Below are 17,432 nucleotides of genomic sequence, written 5' to 3'. Positions count from 1 at the left end.
GCAAACTAAAAAATTGAAAGCTTAAATAACAGAACAAAACCCCATATAAACCCACTTATAATAGTTTATAAAGCTGACAAGAGCCACTTGAATACAGTGTGCTTATCAAAACTGCATACATACTTTTGCCTGGAGAAAGGAATTGATGTTGAAAGGAGGACAGAATATGTTAACAACAGAAAGAAACATACTCCAGCTTCTTCTAAGCGAAGTAGAATGCATTACTCTAAGCCTTCATTTTTATAAACAGAAAAGGAAGAAGCCATGTTTTAAATATGTTCCTTATATGCTGTGTAAATTGACCTAACAAAAATATAATGGGTCTGTATCTTGGGAAGTGTCAGGCCCAAATGAGCAAGGCCAGAACATAAAAGAGTGAGGAAAGACTTACTACCCACAGCAAGCAAGGCCAGCACAGGGGTTATTTCCAAAGCAGTGTCCCTGTAAAGAAAACAAACAAACAAACAAAGCAGGAACCACAGGGATTTTCTTGGGAAAGCTGGCACATAGTTATTTAGGAATGGGCACATTCTTGAGCATGCTCTGTTAAAGGTTATAATTTAGGAAGGACAGAGGACCCACACATTTGCTCAGCTCAAGGTTGTGGCGCACATGCTTGGAAGGTTAGAATAATGAACAGGAATACATTTGGGCATGCTCACCTTGCTCACCTTGGGCTGAAAATAAAGGAAGGGGCACGTTGAAGTAGTATTTACGTACAATTTGTTCCTAAATGTTGCCTGCCTTTAGTGGCTAACGGTACATATGTGTGTGAGAGCAAGAGTGTGCATGGGATGTGTGCACATGTGCATGGTATGTGTGTGTGTGTGTGTGTGTGTGTGTGTGTGTGTGTGTGTTTTGACGGGGTTTTCCTGTGGAGCCCTGACTGGCCTGGAACTCTGTTTATATAGATCAGGAAGGATAGCCTTAAACTTGCAGAGATCTGCTTGAGTCTTCCTCATGAGTGCTAGGATTAAAGGTGTGTGCCTAACCATATGGTCCGAATTGTTACTCTAAATAACACTTGATGGAATATTCATAGTTAATTGGAGATGTGTACATTGGTTGAAATCAGAAGCGGATCATAACTATTGAAAGTTATCCTTGAAAAAAATAAAGATGGCTGTTATCAGGAAGACAAAATGGGATGGAGAGAGCATTTCATTTGCTGTTTTTGCAGAGGACCCAGGTTCAGTTCTCAGCACTCACATGGCAGCTCACAGCCATTTGTAATTCTAGTTCCAGGAGTTCCAACACCTTCTTCCAGCTTCCACAGGCTCCAGGCACACATGTGTTGAATGAACATACATATATGCAGGCAAAACACTCATACATATAAAAATTTAAAAATAAAGTAAGTCTTTAAAAACAGAAGACCGTGTAAAATACTGTCAAGGGGGCAGAGACAAGGGAACTTTAAAATCCCCTTTCACTGTTAGTGAAAATGGAAATTAGCATAGTTGTCACCGGGAAAAGCAGTACTGAGGTTCATCCCAAACTTAAAAAAAAAACATAACGAGGGTAGAGCCGCCCATCCCACTAGTGGGTAATTCAAAGGAAATAAGACACTAATGTTGAAGGAGACACCTTGCATGCCCGTGTTCGTTAGGCATGCAGACTGGGCATAAGCCTAACTAGCTGTCCATCAACAGACACATGGATAAAGAAATGCCACAGGCTGAGCCTGGTGGCACACGTCTTTAATTCCAGCACTCAGGAAACAGAGGCAGAAGTTGGCAGATCTCTGTAAGTTTAAGGCCAGTCTGGTCTACACAGAGAGACCCTGTGTCAGGAAGAACTGTCCATATACACATTAGAATACTGTTCCATTTACTTTATTGTGAAATAAACCATCAGATAGTTTTGTTTTGTTTTGTTTAATTTTAGGCTTGGTTTTTATTTTTTATTTTTTCTTTTCCAGTAAGTAAGACTTGTAGGAGCCAATGCCCTTCGCTTGTTTCTAAGCTTGCTTTGCTGTAAAGAACAAATCTTTGGGACGGGAGCTCAGCGAGGCAGGAAGACTGGCCACATACTGATGACTGAGACCCTGCCTCTAGTGAGGGCCCAGCCTGCAATTCTGAGTCTTACATGCAACAAATGCTTATGCTTTTATCTTAATCTTATTCCCAGTGCTTTTCTTCCGATACCTTTTCAAACCAAGTATTTGATGACAGAATTCTGCTGTGCCCTGTGCCCTTGTCTTGTTGCAGGAGAAGGTGAGTTGCCATACTGGCCAGTAGCTGCTTAGGCCTTGTGGCAGCTCTGTTAACTAAATTAATAATAATTAATCCCATGGCACAGGGCACGGCAGCGCCCAAGTTGTTTTTCTACACTTACAGCTCTTAGGTAACAGGGAATTTTCTTTCTTTGCCTTTGGTTTTGTTTTTGTTGCAAAGAGGGCTCCTGTGTCTCCTGAGCACCTTCCATTGCCAGCCAGCCACAGCTGTGCGTTCGACAAGGTCAGCTGGCTCCCGGAAGGCAGAGTGTTCAGCAATGTCCAGAGAGATAAGATCATCTCCAAGTTTCTCAAAGGAAGTGTCCTGAAGAGAGTGTTTGGCTCACAGCAGCTGAAATGGGAGGGCCCCAACTCCCAGAAAGAGGATCCACGCTCCGTCAGCCCTAGCACCAGAAAGTAAGTCCTTATCGAAAACTAGACCCAAACTCAAAGTAAGCTCATCCCAGATGGCCAGGAAACAGTTCTGTGCCAGCATCCAGAGAACCAGAAAGCTTAGGAGGAACTCCACACCCAGGTCCAGAGATAAGAGCAAAATAAAATAGGAAACACGAGACTGAGAATGTGTTCAAAATACCAGCTCTAACACCCACATAGGATGTGGGCCTCACCAATTTGTGTATGCTTTTGCTTATGTGGGGAAATGTTTTTAAATATGTCCCCTGTCATCGAGGGGTGCAGGAATAAGTAGATTCAAAACAGAATTTCTTGTATATTGGAAATAAAATGGTAGCTCCCCAAATAAGATAGTATTATTAAGGAGGCAAACATTAAAGGTTAATTTTGTTGTTGTTGTTGTTGTTGTTTGTTTGTTTTGTTTTTCCAGACAGGGTCTGGCTGTCCTCGAACTCATTCTGTAGACCAGGCTGGCCTTGAAGTCACAAAGCTCCACTTACCTCTGCCTTCCAATTTCGGGTTAAAAGCCTGTGGTGCTACTCCCAGCAAACGTTGAGTTTTAAAAATAAAACTTTAAAGTAGAAAAAGAAAAAAGAAACCTTTTAAAGTAAACAAACAAACAAAACGCACCAAAAAAAAAAAAAAACCATTTTACTCATGTTTCTTTAAAAGGAATTATGCAAGTACAAAAAAGCTAGGATGCTTATGATTAATGATCACAAAAACAAAGACCTAAGGTGGGATGAAGAGAATCAGCTCCTACTGAAAGGTACAGCAGATGGTTGGATAAAATCAAGCTGTTAATCTAAATCATTTGCTAAATATCTGTCCACTGATTTGACATGCTTCCCGCCGGTCAAATATATTATTTTTATATTAATGTGTGTGTGTGTGTGTGTGTGTATGGATGGGTGTTTTGTCTGCAAACATGTCTATGCTCACCACATGCATGCCTGGTGCCAGAGGAGGCCAGAAGAGGGCATCCAATCCCCTGGGGCTGGAGTTACAGTGTGAGCTGTTGTATGGGTGCTGGGAATCAAACCTGGATCCTCTGGAAAAACAGCCAGCGCTCTTTACTGCTGAGCCATTTGCTAGCCCCTGATTGAATAGCTTATCTAATCATCATATCTTATCTAAGCATATTGTTAATTAGAAAATACTGATCGACTTAGTGACAATGTTTACTTAATCCTGCTGAAGGAGATTCTGAAATCATGCATGCCTGCAAGGTGAGTATCAAAATATGAAAGGTACGGTGAGACGAGCAGAAATGGAAATACTTACCCTAAAGCATAACTAAGGAATGCTGTGCTTGGCATTCCTTTGAATAACCCAGGGCAACAAAGAGACATGTAAGTTGAGGTGCTTTCCACAATAACATCATCTTCTCTTCATCATTGTCATCTCTGTCATAAGGGGAGAAGCTAAGGCAGGCTTAGTAGACCTTCTTAAGTACCTGGCCCGAGGCTTGTTATCTTTTCCTCTGATTCGAACCTTCTCTGTTGAGGGCTGGAGAGATGTATCAGGGTAAAGGGCATGCATCGTCCTTGAAGAAGACCTAAGTTCCCACATCAAGAATTCCTAGCACCCACATCAAGAATTACATTATTACAACTCCAAGGGATCTGACACTCCTTTAAACTCCTCAGACATGCATGTATATTAATCACAAACTTTCTTTGTTGTACTTTGTAGAAAATATTGGTAAATACTATCAGACAGAGATCATTCTCCTTATTTTAGTTCAGTTTTGAAAAGAAAACAAAAGGCTCCCTTTGGATTAGCTAAAACGGTACAGATTTAGAGCGAAGCCATCTTGAGACTACTTCTGAGAACTAAATGCTGGCCACGGTCTTCAAGGCAGGTGCATTCTCTTTGGTTGGCCAATGATTGACAGTGATGCTAAGTCTAATCTACTAAGAATATGGCTTGCTGTCTTCCCCAGCCTGGACTAGAGCCAAAGCAGAACCAGGGATTGGAGAAGGCACCATTCTCTTAGCTGGTTTCTTATACTTAACTACAATGTTACACGTTTAGTGGTGAAAGGAAAGACAGCCATGATTTGGATGCCATCAAAGCATGAAAGAAAAAGCATAGGAGTAGGGATGATAAACATGGGAAAGAGGAGCTACTAAGATTAGGCCATGACCAAGAAGATAAGAGGGAATCTTAGAGAAAGTACAAAGCTCAGAGAGATGCTTAGGACCCTGGAATCTGTCCTAAGGAAAACAAACAAACAAACAAACAAACAAAAACAGAACCAGAAAGATAAGACAAGGAAGATGAGATTATGTAAGCCAGATACATGAACATTGTTTATGTGTAACACACACCTGTGCACAGACATGTGATCTCTGTCTCCAGAGGAGACAGAAGAAAAATCCCCAGCTAGATACACTTAAGAAATGATTAGCTGGGAGTATATGGCCCTGAATTCACTATTTTTCAAGTGATTGTAATTTGAGAAAAGTTGATATGGCTACAGCTTGGGTTTTCAGTGACCAAGTAAGGCCAACTAGTAATGTCTGCTTCACTGGGTTGAGTATTAAATAGGTAATTCATATAAGGTGTTCAACACTATGGCTGGCACCCTTAATATACCATGCATTCTGGTAATTATTGTTTGGCAGTAATTAAATTGACTCACACATTTGCTGAATGCCCACTATATGCCAAAACTTCTGCTAGATTTAATAAAGGTAGATCTTGTCTTCAAAGTGTGGAAAAGATAGATTTTGCAGATGAAAAATTATGTTAATAAATGACTTGAGCAAGTTACTATTCTACAACCCAAAACAGCAATCTTGGAGTGAGTGGATAATTTATCTTTCTTGAGCAGTCAGGAAGGATGACAATTGACCTAGAACTATATGACTTTCAGTTTAATCCTGCAGGTTAAAAACAAAACAGAAGAGCTGATAAAAGGGAGATTTCTGCAAAATTGTAAAATTATCTGATGTGATTGACATGTAGTGTAGAAGGAACTAGAAGGGAAAAGTGAAAGCAATCAGTTCAAGTTGCACTGAAAAATTCCTTCTTTGGGCCTTGGGAGAGCATCTGACAGCGCTATATGTCAACGCTCCCAGATAGAAAGCAGCCTGAAGACAGGGAGAGGGTAGAGTTCCAATAAGCCTGCAAGGAAATGAGAAAGACCTTAGTCTTTCTCTTCATTGACTGATTGTGCTTCCACTGTGGGTTACATCCAGTTTTAAGTAAGGTGGGGGATAATATAACGGACCAAGTAGGCAAGGCCCTTCCCACGTGACTATGGATAAACAGATGATTTTTAAAGCCAACACATATACAGGGCTCATAAACAAGACCGAGTTGTACAAAGAAGTAAAAAAATGGAGGGTTATGACATAAAGTAAGGTAGGTGGGAAGGGCTTCTTTAAACCTTTTGGGGGGGAAGGTACTAGAGTCAGAGGAAAAAGACAGACATCTATTGGGTGGGGTTGGGGACTCAATCAAAGATCTTTGAAACTCTTGAAATCATGTTTACTTTCCATATGTACATGTGAATGTATTTTTTTTCTAGAAGATAAAAGGGACAGGGCTCCCATTCCTTCAAACATTAAAGAGCTAGTGTATTTCAATGCTTATTGAGCCTTTGAGGATTTGAATATAGATGTTCATCCAGAAAATATTATCATCAAGTGATGAAAGAAATCTCTCTTCAAGGCTGGACACGGTAACATATCTCTTTAATCCCAGCACTTGGCAGCTCAGGAGGCAGAGATCTCTGAGTTTAAGGTCAGTCTGGTCTACATGGCAGGTACCAGACTGGCCAGGACTAGAGAGAGAAACCCTGCCTCAAAAACAAAACAAACCAAAAAATCCCTGAAAGTTTAGTATTGACACTTTTAGTAGTCATTTATTTATATATAGAATTAGTCTTTAAAATTTTCCCTATACCAAACTGTTCTGGGAAAAGGCACTTATATGTATAATATATAATAATTTATATATATTATATAATTTATATAGATGATTTTTCTTTTCACTTAGCTTGTGGATATGGCAAGAGATACTCATTTGGGGTTACAAAACTTCTTACAATATAAATGTATCTGAGACGGGGGAAATTAGAGGTGAACTTAGGGTTATATAATATCAACAAGGCTATTATTTTCTGTTTAAGTGTTTAATGTATTGTGTATTAAAGCATTGGTGTGATGCCCGACACCTATCTGGTTTAGTGTGTGTCGGGCAAACCACATGGCTCTTTATTTGAACAGATTTTGGAATGAAGGTCTGTGGGTCAGGATGTGGCTACCACACAGGCCTACTGGCCAATGCAAGAGTCCTCAAGCCCACCCCAGAAGATCTGTGAAGCTTTGCCAGGGCCAAGAAGGCCCAGAGGTCTCTAGGAAGCTGAGGAGAACCTTGGGAAGAAAAGCAATGGAGGAAGGCCCCGGGAGGCCATAAAAGGCCTAAAAGGTCCTAGAAAGTTTTAGGCCTGAGAAGGACTAGGGCTAGTCTAAAAGGCTCCAGAAGTTTCACAGAGGACTTAAGGCCTAGCAAGGCCTGACAGGCGTGGAAGAGGAGGGGGTGGGGAGAGAGAAAGGCTGCCTCGAGGGTCCCTTCAGGGGTTCAGGCAGGCCTGGGTGGACCATCGCGGTGGTTGCTGGGCAACATGTCCTCGAGCAGCCCGGCCTGGCCGGGGGTGCGACCCCGCTGGAGGCACCCCCGGCCTGCAGCTGCTGCTGCCCCTCCCTGTCCTCCCGCCACAGGAAGACTGAGGTCCGGCCGGCGACCGCGGTGAAGCTGTTCGCGCAGCATGAGGAGCCCGCGCCCCCGGCTGGAGGCAACGAAAAAGACAACGACGGCCAGTCCACGTGGGCCTTTGAGGCGGACGAGTAAGAGCCCTAGCCACCCTCGAGGACTCTGATGTCCTGGGCCAGGATGCCGGCCACAGTCAGGAGGGAAGGGTGACCTGCCTTCCCGGTCCACCGGACGCTAAGGCTGCAGAACCCGCCACGGAAGGTCCCCTAGTTTCCAGCCCTTCCTCCGGACCGGTGTCCTGCCTTCCTGGGCGGGACACACTTGGGTGATCCCTAGCTTAGCAGCCTGCTGCTTTCTGCACTATCGCAAGTGATCACTGCCTGTCGGTTCACAAACTACCTGAACTAAAAATATTTCCTGGAGACAAGACTTTATAAACTATCAGCAGCTCTACAGGCTACTACAGTGATTTCTAACTTTTCTGATTATCCAGACCTTAATCCAGTGATTGCATTATATAGCTCTCTATCGAATATTTTTTATCTTAAAGACCACTGGAGATTTTAGACACCAAAGAGTTTGGTATTAGAAAATGCCCGGCCCTCTGAGCTTTTTAGTGAAACATCATGGGATTCTTGCCCTGCCTATACATAAGGTTAGTTTTGCTTTTAGGTGGGGCCCGTTTTGTTTTGAATGACTGAGAGTAGGCTTGGAGTCTGTTTTTAAATTTGAGATAACTCACTTTTGTTTCTACAATTTGTTTTACATTCTTACCTGACATCTAATCTCTGGCATTCATTTCCTAATAATTGGTTGATTAGGTCTTGCAATTTATTTATTTATTATTGTTATTATTATTTATTTATTGTTATTTATTATTATTTATTTATCATTGATATTTATTTATTTATTTATTATTGTGCCTGGACTGGTCTGGCTTGCTGTTTGTGTCTGGTGTCACGTGGCTCCCTGCTCTGCTTTCTAAGCTGTTTGTGGTTGGTGGTGGTTGTGGTGGGATTAGAACCCAAGGTCTTTGACACTCGGCTACACTTCTAGCCCTTCTGTAAGCATTATTTCTTAAGAAAACTCGGGCTTCTTTGTATATAAATGTCAAACCTTCCTCTAAGTGTACCTGTTCCACCACCTTTATAGGACTTTAAGGGGACAGAAGAGCAGCACCAACAAAATGGGAAGAAAAAATGATGAGAACGGTGGCACCAACCTGCACATGTCAAGCACCTTTCAGGAGGTATGGCAGTGCTCTTGATTTGGAGACTTCGGATGGCAGGGACATAATCCCAGAGTCTTACTGTGGAGATAACCCTCTGCCTTTCCTTTGTGAAGAGTTTCTGCTAAGCTTTTTTCCCTTAGCAGGGTTTGACTTGGGGGGGTGCTGTTTTTCTTTTAAAAAATGGAAACAATCTCATTAAGGATGGCACTTTGTGGGCAGAGTACAGGGAGTCTTATGAAAGAAGGGGGAGATAGAAAGACCTGGAGAGGAGAGGAGCTCCACAAGGAAAGCAACAGAACCAAGAAATCTGGGTCCAGGGGTCTTTTCTGAGAGTGATACTCTAACCAAGGACCATACATGGAGATAACCTAGAACCCCTGCTCAGATGTAGCCCATGGCAGTTCAGTGTCCAAGTGGATTCCCTAGTAAGGGGAAGAGGGACTGTCTCTGACATGAACTCAGTGGCTGGCTTTGATCACCTCCCCCTGAGGAGGGAGGAGCCATATCAGGCCACAGAGGAAGACAATACAGCCAGTCCTGATGAGACCTGATGGACTAGGGTCAGATGGAAGGGGAGGAGGACCTCTATCAGTGGACTTGGAGAGAGGCATGGGAGAAGAGGAAGGTAGAGTGTGATTGGGAGGGAGCTACAGCTGGGATACAAAGTGAATAAACTGGAATTAATATAAAAAAAATGATCGCACTTTGTTATCAACTAGGCAGTGCTCTCCTTATTTTCTCCCACTTATTTTTGTTACAAATCAATAAAGGTGTTTGGGATACCAAAGACATAGACGTGTCTCAACCCTTGAGACACTGGCAGTCTATCCTTCTTTACCATCTCCTTCCCATTTCAACATAAGGATAGGTTTTTTGTTTTTTTTTCCTTACATGTGACATTTCAGACACCATTGTCCTGGGAATATATAGCAAAAAGAAGCTTGAGCATCTACTGGGCTTTTTCCAAAATGCCAATAGTTGGTTGGTTCTCACTTTCTTTCTTCTCCTTCTCTTCCTTTTCCTCCTCCTCTTCTTCTTCTCTTCCTCTTTCTCCTCCTCCTCTTCTTTGTTTTTGAGACAGGACTTCTCTGTGTAGCCCTGACTGGCCTGGACTTGATTTGTAGACCAGGCTGGCTAGAACTCACAGTGATCAACCTGCTTCTGCCTCCTTAAGTGCACAACCATACCCGTCTGCTCACTTTTCATTTTCTTAAAGGGAAATTTTACTCTCTATTTTTATGGGTATGTGTATTTTGCCTGCAAGTATGTCTATGCAAATGCTTGCAATGCCTATGGAAGCCAGAAGAGGCTGTCAGATCCCCAGAAGTGGTGTGACATACAGTTGTGAGGTAGGAATTAGGGTCCTCGGGAAGAGCAGTCAGTGCTATTCATGCTGAGCCACCACTCCAGTCCCTCACCCTCATCTTGATGAACTAGAATCTGTAGTGTTTTTTTTTTCCCCCAAGTGCTTAAGGCCAAATAGAAATCTTAAACGTGATACTCAAGTGCTCCAATACTTATCCACACCCTTCACTCTCAATTATTCTTTATGAAAGCTCCCCATTCAGGCGCTTCTCCTGAAGAGACTAGACCTTACTTATATTATTCCAGACATCAGAATATTGTCAGTTTTATTTTCAAAATCTCTAAAGATGGATAGTCTGCTACCTCCTTTACACCTCCAACTGTCCATCCTCTCTGTGGGTAAATTAAATCTTCATACTCTAATGAAGTGTGTTTTTCCTTCCATGGTACAGAGATGCTGCCTAGTAACGACTAACATTTCATTTGCTTAGAGATTCGCTGGCAAAAGTTTTTGTCAGCCAAAGACCCTCACCTCTGTCTCCTTTGCAGAAGAAATTATTGGAATCACCTTCTACACTCACCCTAGTTTTCTCCCAGAACATCTACCCAAGAGTAGATAGATGTTGGTACTTTTCACTTTTTTTTTTTTTTTTTTTTTGCTTTCAAAAAATATCTACTATGTGTTTCCTAACACCTGAAATCCACAATCAGTAATAAACTGCTTAGCACTGACTATCACACAAGGACTGGAGATTTTCTGTGTTTGATGGACGACGCTGTGGGCTCTCAGACCTGGCACTCAGTCTCCAGTGCTTGATGAATGTGCCATCAGGCACCACCATGCACGGGGAATGCACTGAATAGGATGGTTTGTTGTATTTTAAAAGTCAGTACTGAAGACCTACATGCCCCTCCTTTTTAACAAAAGCACATGTCGTAAAAGCGTTTCCACTTCTTGCCTGACAAGCTGGTGATGGTTTGGTGACAGGACGCAGACACTCCTCAAAGAAGTGCTGGTAGCCTCTAAGGAGGAGGCAGAGGGAGCCCCGTATCATGCTTTTTACCCAGAGAACATGTAAAATTGTATGATCAAACCTTTAAACATCAGAACTAACTTTATCCATAAACATTGTTTTAGACTCTCTGTCAGTGCAACTTGGAATCAGAAGAACTCCTTGCTGAAAATGAAAGGTTCTCACCAGAAGAGGATGGTGCACCAGGTAGTAAGAAGCCCTGGATGTGTACATTATACACAAGACTTGCACAGATTAAAGGATTTAAAAACTTAACCTATTTTACATAACTATTAATTGACATTTTTTTCATATACATTCTTTCAGGCAAAAGTAACAAGGTAAGGATGTTTGGCTTAAAGTAATTCATTAAATATACTGCTTGGAATTTTTTTTTTTTTTGCATGCTCTTTAAAATTTTTCTTTATCCCAAAGCTAAACTTGAAATTTTATTTCCGGAGAGTTCTTTAAATGTTTAAGTCCAAACCTTTGCTATTTTACAGGGTTGTAAACTGGTCATTAAATGGCTATTTTGGATGGGTCTGGTAATACAGGCCTGTAATCCCAGGTATTTGGGAGGATGGGCAGAGGGATGTCTGTGGTACAGTTACTTCAGGAATGCTTGAGCGACCTAGTGAGACCCTGTCTCAAAGTAAGAATCAAAAACATAGCTGTAGGTAAAGCTCAGTGGGAGAGTACTTGCTGAGCAAGCGCGAGGCCCTCGCGTCAACCCCCAGTGTCACAAAAGAAAGAAAACCCAACATCTTCTTATTAACTTTTAGTATAATGCTGTAAACTGAACTTGGCAGTAGTAAATGAAGTTTTCTACTCCTTGTCAAAAGTTTTAAGTGTGTACCCTAAAATGTCTTGACGTGTTTGAAATAGTCAATATGCGCTTTTTTTGTGTGTGTGGTGAAAATAATCTTTCCATGTATCCTTTATGACAACATGTGAAACATTTGACTGTAAAAGTAGTATCAGTGGTATCTAAGTCTCACTAATTACCAGTGCCGATAACAACAGCAAGTTGGGAGTACATTGGATTTTACTTAGGATGTGAATAGCAAACAGGACTGTGCTGGACTCAGTTCTCCCGTTGCTTTATAGAACCATCTGGAAACTCCGTCAGAACAGCTGTTGCTGCAGTTGACCGTATCGGAGCATGCTCACAGTAGAGCGCAGGTGTGGTTTCCTCCTCCCCTCTTTGTAACTGCTGTTGACATCCTCACAGCTTGCAAACACTGTGTGTATTTTCTTCTATTAGCAGAACACTAACCAAGGGGTATTTCATATGTGGAATTCTCCTGTTAATAAAGGAAGTACCATGGATAGCAGGTAAGAGAAATATCTATATATTTATATATGGTTTTTGTTTTTTTTTGTTTCCTTTTGTTTTGTTTGAGATAGATAAGGTCTTTACTGTGTGGGCCTGGCTGGCCTGAACCTTGGAAGTCCTCCTCCCAAAGGGCTGAGATTAAAGGCATGTGCCACCTAACCCAGAAGGAAATAGACTTTTTTAATATTCCACTGAAATAAATGTAAACATACTTATTAAGTACGTGAGATATAAGGATCAAGTACAACCAGGAAAAATATCCTATGCAAATAAAAGGAAATTACAGAAATTCACTCTATGATATCGAGCGAGTGCAGGCAGCCCAAGCTGGCCAGTGTCTGTGTACAGCACATGCATTGAGCTGGGCTTCTTATGTTAGAGGGAAAGGAAACGTGACACAGAGGTACAGTTCGCTATGCTGGGCTTGACTTAACTCCCTACATGGAAACTCTCAACTCTCCTGGAAGTCTGGCAAGATAGACGGCCACCGGCTTTCCTCTTTTACAACATCGGGGTATGGTGACCATTAAGAAACTTGTCAAAGTCACACATTAATGGTGGCAGAACAAGGTGTGGACATAGCTTACAGCAAGCCCACAGTCAGGACAGCAGTATCCTCCTCTCATGGGTTTGAATTCTTAAGACCTTTCGCTGGGCACTATGTCACTTCACACACAGGATATCCTAGTTAATGGCCATCCTAAGTTGTGGTCCTCTTCAATACATGTGTAACAGTAGAGTGGCTCATGGGGGAGTGAACATTGTCCCCTGGTCAGAGCACTTCCTGCATGAGCCCCAGGGCAGAGCTTGCCTTGTGTGAAAGCTCCAGGGCACAACCACAGCGACAGGGACTGTAGGGACTAAGTCCTAATGGAATAGCGGTGCTGAAAGAGATAAGGAAGTCTGCTTTCACCAGAAAGAACTCTGCTGGGAACCAGGACTTCAGCTTGGCCGACAAATGAAGGGCACTGCATTTTATCAAAGGAGCAAGCACCAAGTGTGGCAGCATGGTGCAATGGTTAGGATACAGCATGAAGTTCTACCAGTCACAGCTGTGTGACTTAGCCACTCTCTACCAGTGAATGTGGACATTCATCTCACTTTGGCATGTTCTGAGGAGTAACTAGAAGAGCGTGTTCAGTAGCCACGTTTTAGATATTGTGTAGGCTTTGTTGTAGAGACAGGAGTTTAGTATCAATGAAGTACTTCACCAGGAGTTTTCTCCTCACTATATTATCAACAGGAAGTAACAGGAACTTACCTTTAGTGGGTATAAATGTTTAGAGTTCTGTCCTAAGAAGAACCTACTTCTCAGAGCACTCTGAGATGCGCTTTGCCATCTCAATGGGGGCTCTCACTCATGCCGAAGGCTTCCCTTCCTGATTTTCCTCTCTTCTCACTCACTACATGGGCTGGTCAGTCTGTTCACAGCAAACCATTTTTTCGACAGTGTTTCAAAAGGAAGGTGGGCATTCTTGGTATTTAGCTAAGTGAACATTTTAGTCACTTTTGCTAGAAATGAAAGTATTTTTTAAAGACTTAAATTGTTATTTTTATTAAATGTTGGACATGAAAGAACTAAGAACTAAGTAGGTGCACCAAATCTTTCAATGTTAGTATTTCTAGTTATCCTCCCTCCCTCCAGCTCTCTCATCTTTCTTCCCTTCCTTCCTCCCTAGTCCCCTGCCTTTGTGTGTGTGTGTGTGTGTCTGTGTGACTGCTATCCAGGCTAGACTCAAACTCTTAGGCTCAACCTGTTTGACTGAGTGCCTTAGTTTCCTGATTAGCTAGCGCTACAGGTGCTACCTACCTGCTCTCAAGCTATCTTTAAAACAAGCAAACGTACAAACAACAAAATGAAACCTAACCAGAAACCCAATGTCCTATGGTCTGGCCCCCCCGCCCCATTTTCTCCATTGCATTTTCAGTATTACTTTAATATAATGTCTAGAGATTTTACTCTTAAGAGGACATCATTAGAAGAAAATTACCAGGGACGACATCTAGGATGAATTTTGATTGACAGAATTGTTGTGTTCATTGACAAAATAATTTTTAAAAACCAGTTCTTAACATAGACATCTTTTAAATAAGTAACATACATACATTCTTTAAAAGTTTCATCTACCTCGAGGTCAGTAAGTATTTCACTGTAATTTCAGTGCTACTCAAAGCTACAGGGAGCCATTCTCCAGTTTCCTAGCCATCGACAATCACTTTAGTTGCTTTCTCATAACGCAGTTAGTCATTTTAAGGTAGCATAAAGGACTTCATTGTGTTTGCAGGAGTTGCCCATTAATTTTCTAAGACATTTATGTAGTTGCATCTAATTCAAGCATACTTGGAAACTAACATTTTCTTTAGAGGTAGCTCCACACATGAATGCTATTGGGAACGAAATAATAACTTATCTTTGATAAAGGTTACTAATATTTTTAGAGGTTTTTTTTTTAACATCTATGAGTATATTTGCCTGCATGTTTGCATGTGTGCCCTAAGAGTTCCTGGTGCCCATGAAGGTAAGAAAAGGACACTAGGTCTACTGAAGCTAGAATTATGGGTGGTTGTGAGGTACCATGTAAGTGCTGGAAACTGAGAACCTAGGTCCTCTACAAGAGCAAGTGCTTTTACTTGCAGAGCCATTTCTCCAGCCTCACCATTTAATAGCATTTTAATTCTAGTCAACAAACCACTAGTTAATTAAGTCTTTTTTTGTCTTAAAGAGAATTCAAAAAATCTTCAGTGGAAACCAGCTTTAATGCAGCCAACAGTCCCAGGCTCTTCACTCTAAACCACTCATTAGCAAGTATTCCGGGTTTGATGAACAGCAAGCAAGTTAGTTCTTATCCTGGTCAGTCAATGCCGGCAGGTCTCTGCTGGCCTTATGCTGATGGAGACTTTCTTAAGGATAAAAATGAGTTTCGTATTAACTCATGTTCAGCCATGGAAAACAACATTAGTGACCCTTTATCTGCTTCAAATTGTTATCTCAAAGGCAAAAACAGCAGTGTGGAGGAAAATGTCACAGATGAAAGTGACTTATCTGAAAATGAGAAAATGAATTACTCTTTGCTCAACTATTTTAAAAAGATGGACCTGAACTTAAAGCCAGAAAATATCGAACATGTAGAGAGATCTCTCACAGAAGCAAATGAAGCAGCTGTATATGCCGACTTTCTCCCTACTCCTTTCAACACTCTGGACTTGCACAGATTTGCTCTCTCAAAATGTGAAAGCTGGAAGTCAGTAGTGGACCCTCCAGAAAGCTCCATTGAGCGTTTAATAACTCGTTTATTGGAACTGGAAAGATTACAACATATGACCATACAAAAAGAGAGGCCAAGGCTACAAAGTACTTTCTGTAGCTCAATGTTTTCAATGGCAGAACGACCCTCTTCCTCTAAAGCCATTGCACTGAAAGCCAGGCCACCAAAGCTCCCTGACACATTGACTCTGCAGACTCCTGGCATAGATAAAAGTCGAGACAAGAGAAAAAACAATTCTGGTTCTGGCAAGCCAGAACAAAGTGTTTCCAAATGGAACTGGAGCAGTGCTAGCAAATGTAAGTCGAACTCTAGATCATTGCTAAAATGTCCATCTACTGCAAAACAGTGTGCTGTGACTCATGATGACTTCAAGAATTCTAAAAACTCCATTTTAAACCCTTGCCAGGAACTCCCACCCAAGCCTACTACTACCCAAGTAACTCAACCACTGGCTAAAGTGGTCTCAATAAGATGTCTCCCGCCAAGGTCCCCAGTGCCAGTTTCACCCATACCCCTGTCTTTTCCAGAAAATCCGAAAGAAGAAGTTAGAGCGTCAAGGACCAAAAAGAAACTTCACCGAAAAAGCATACTACAGAGTAGACCTTTCTACATTCAGAAGCGAAAGTGCTTATCACCTCCACTTATAATCAAGGGCAAGTGCTCACCCACTGACCAAAAATAGCTCCTATACGTCCCGATGTGAGCAAATCTATTCAATGAAACCCAGCTAAAACACGGTTCATCATTGAGACACAGGTATTAGAAACAAAAACCTCACCCTTACAAAGTAACTCCTTGATATTATATGGGGTAGAACTTGTGAATGTCACTGCTGTCTCTATATACAGTCAAGGGCTTCCTCACTGACACTGACAATCCTCTCTATGTTATTCTTTGAAGAAATATCTCATTTAGTAAAGCAAACTATCAGAAGACTGTTCTTTTGTTGTAATTGTTTTCCAATATGATTCCATCATCAATAAATGGTACAATTGATTTATTCTACTGAGGTTATTGCCTTATTCTAATATATATAGTCAGGTAAGAGTTGCAATTCCCTGAAGTGATTTTCTTAGTCCTTTTTGTATTACAGTTCTAAAAGGAAAGGTGTCCTAGCAGTAGGGAGCCAAAGAATACCACGGAGTCACACCACACAACAAACCACCCACAAAAAAGATTTACTAAGAAAAAAAAAAAAAACCTAAACAAAAAACAAAAAAACCCAGAAGGGTGGCTTCCTCTGCTGGGGAGAGAAGCAGCCTAGAACTGAGTGAAAGGGAGGCTTTTTATGAGGGTTTGAGGGAGGAGCCTTTCAGGATGGTCTGGGTTTGTTGGGATTTTGGGGCTGACCCTGGGGCAAACTCAGGAGGGGCTGGATCTAGTCCTTAAGGCTTGAGTATTCTGAGGCATGGGGCCTGGCCACTGGCACTTCTGGAGGGCCTTAGACTTTTTTCCTCAGCACCTTTCCCTTTCCTTCCTCATCTCCACAAACCTACCATTCTAGCCTTTTGGCCTTTGCTTGGCTCTGCAAAGCTGTTATTTGGAACTGAGGAGATGGCCTGATGACTTGAGTTTGATCCCTGGAACCCACATTTGAAGGAGACAACATGAAAGTCTCCACGTGTGCATGTACAATACTGATACTGCTAGAAGTCACTTTGCTTAGTTAATGTGCCAGATCCTTACAGGCATGGCAGTCCAGCACTTTGCACTGACACTCTCCTTAGCTGCAGTGCAACCTGCATGCTATATATTGCACTTGCTTGCTGCAAGCTTTCCATTTCCCCTCCACCATAGACATGAGAGTGGTATCACTTCTCTTTTGAGCCCCAGTACAGGCTTGCATGTGAAATAACCCTTTCCTACTTAGACCTTATAGCTTTGAAATATTGCAGAAAAACTATGATCATTCATAGCCCGCATAGTA

General features: G+C 41.9%; 1 protein-coding gene across 2 annotated transcripts; it reads left to right on the top strand.

Moving 5' to 3' along the window:
- Positions 1-4,668: 4,668 nt before the first annotated feature.
- On the top strand, positions 4,669-16,487 carry Fam217a (family with sequence similarity 217 member A). Of its 2 annotated transcripts, XM_060372434.1 has the most exons (7): positions 4,669-7,488; positions 8,507-8,603; positions 11,029-11,113; positions 11,231-11,244; positions 12,011-12,085; positions 12,171-12,238; positions 14,963-16,487. In XM_060372434.1, exons 2-7 carry the CDS (start codon positions 8,541-8,543, stop codon positions 16,185-16,187), a joined length of 1,530 nt encoding a protein of 509 aa, XP_060228417.1. In that variant the 5' UTR covers positions 4,669-7,488; positions 8,507-8,540; the 3' UTR covers positions 16,188-16,487. The 2 variants fall into 2 exon arrangements, with proteins under 2 accessions (XP_060228417.1, XP_060228416.1); XM_060372433.1 differs by lacking the exon at positions 11,231-11,244 and having other exon boundaries at positions 11,029-11,110.
- The last annotated feature ends 945 nt before the right edge of the window (positions 16,488-17,432 follow it).

This window comes from Meriones unguiculatus, chromosome 19 (genome assembly GCF_030254825.1).
Source record: "Meriones unguiculatus strain TT.TT164.6M chromosome 19, Bangor_MerUng_6.1, whole genome shotgun sequence".
NCBI lineage: Eukaryota > Metazoa > Chordata > Mammalia > Rodentia > Muridae > Meriones > Meriones unguiculatus.
This window is presented reverse-complemented; position numbering and strand designations above follow the sequence as displayed.

What these genes read in the sequence shown, in the direction of transcription:
- Fam217a (XM_060372434.1), top strand. Translation starts at nt 8,541, where the DNA reads ATGGGAAGAAAAAATGATGAGAACGGTGGCACCAACCTGCACATGTCA. An exon ending in ATGCTCACAGTAGAGCGCAG is followed by an intron (nt 12,086 to 12,170) that starts GTGTGGTTTCCT and finishes TTCTATTAGCAG; the next exon opens with AACACTAACCAAGGGGTATT. An exon ending in GGAAGTACCATGGATAGCAG is followed by an intron (nt 12,239 to 14,962) that starts GTAAGAGAAATA and finishes TTTGTCTTAAAG; the next exon opens with AGAATTCAAAAAATCTTCAG.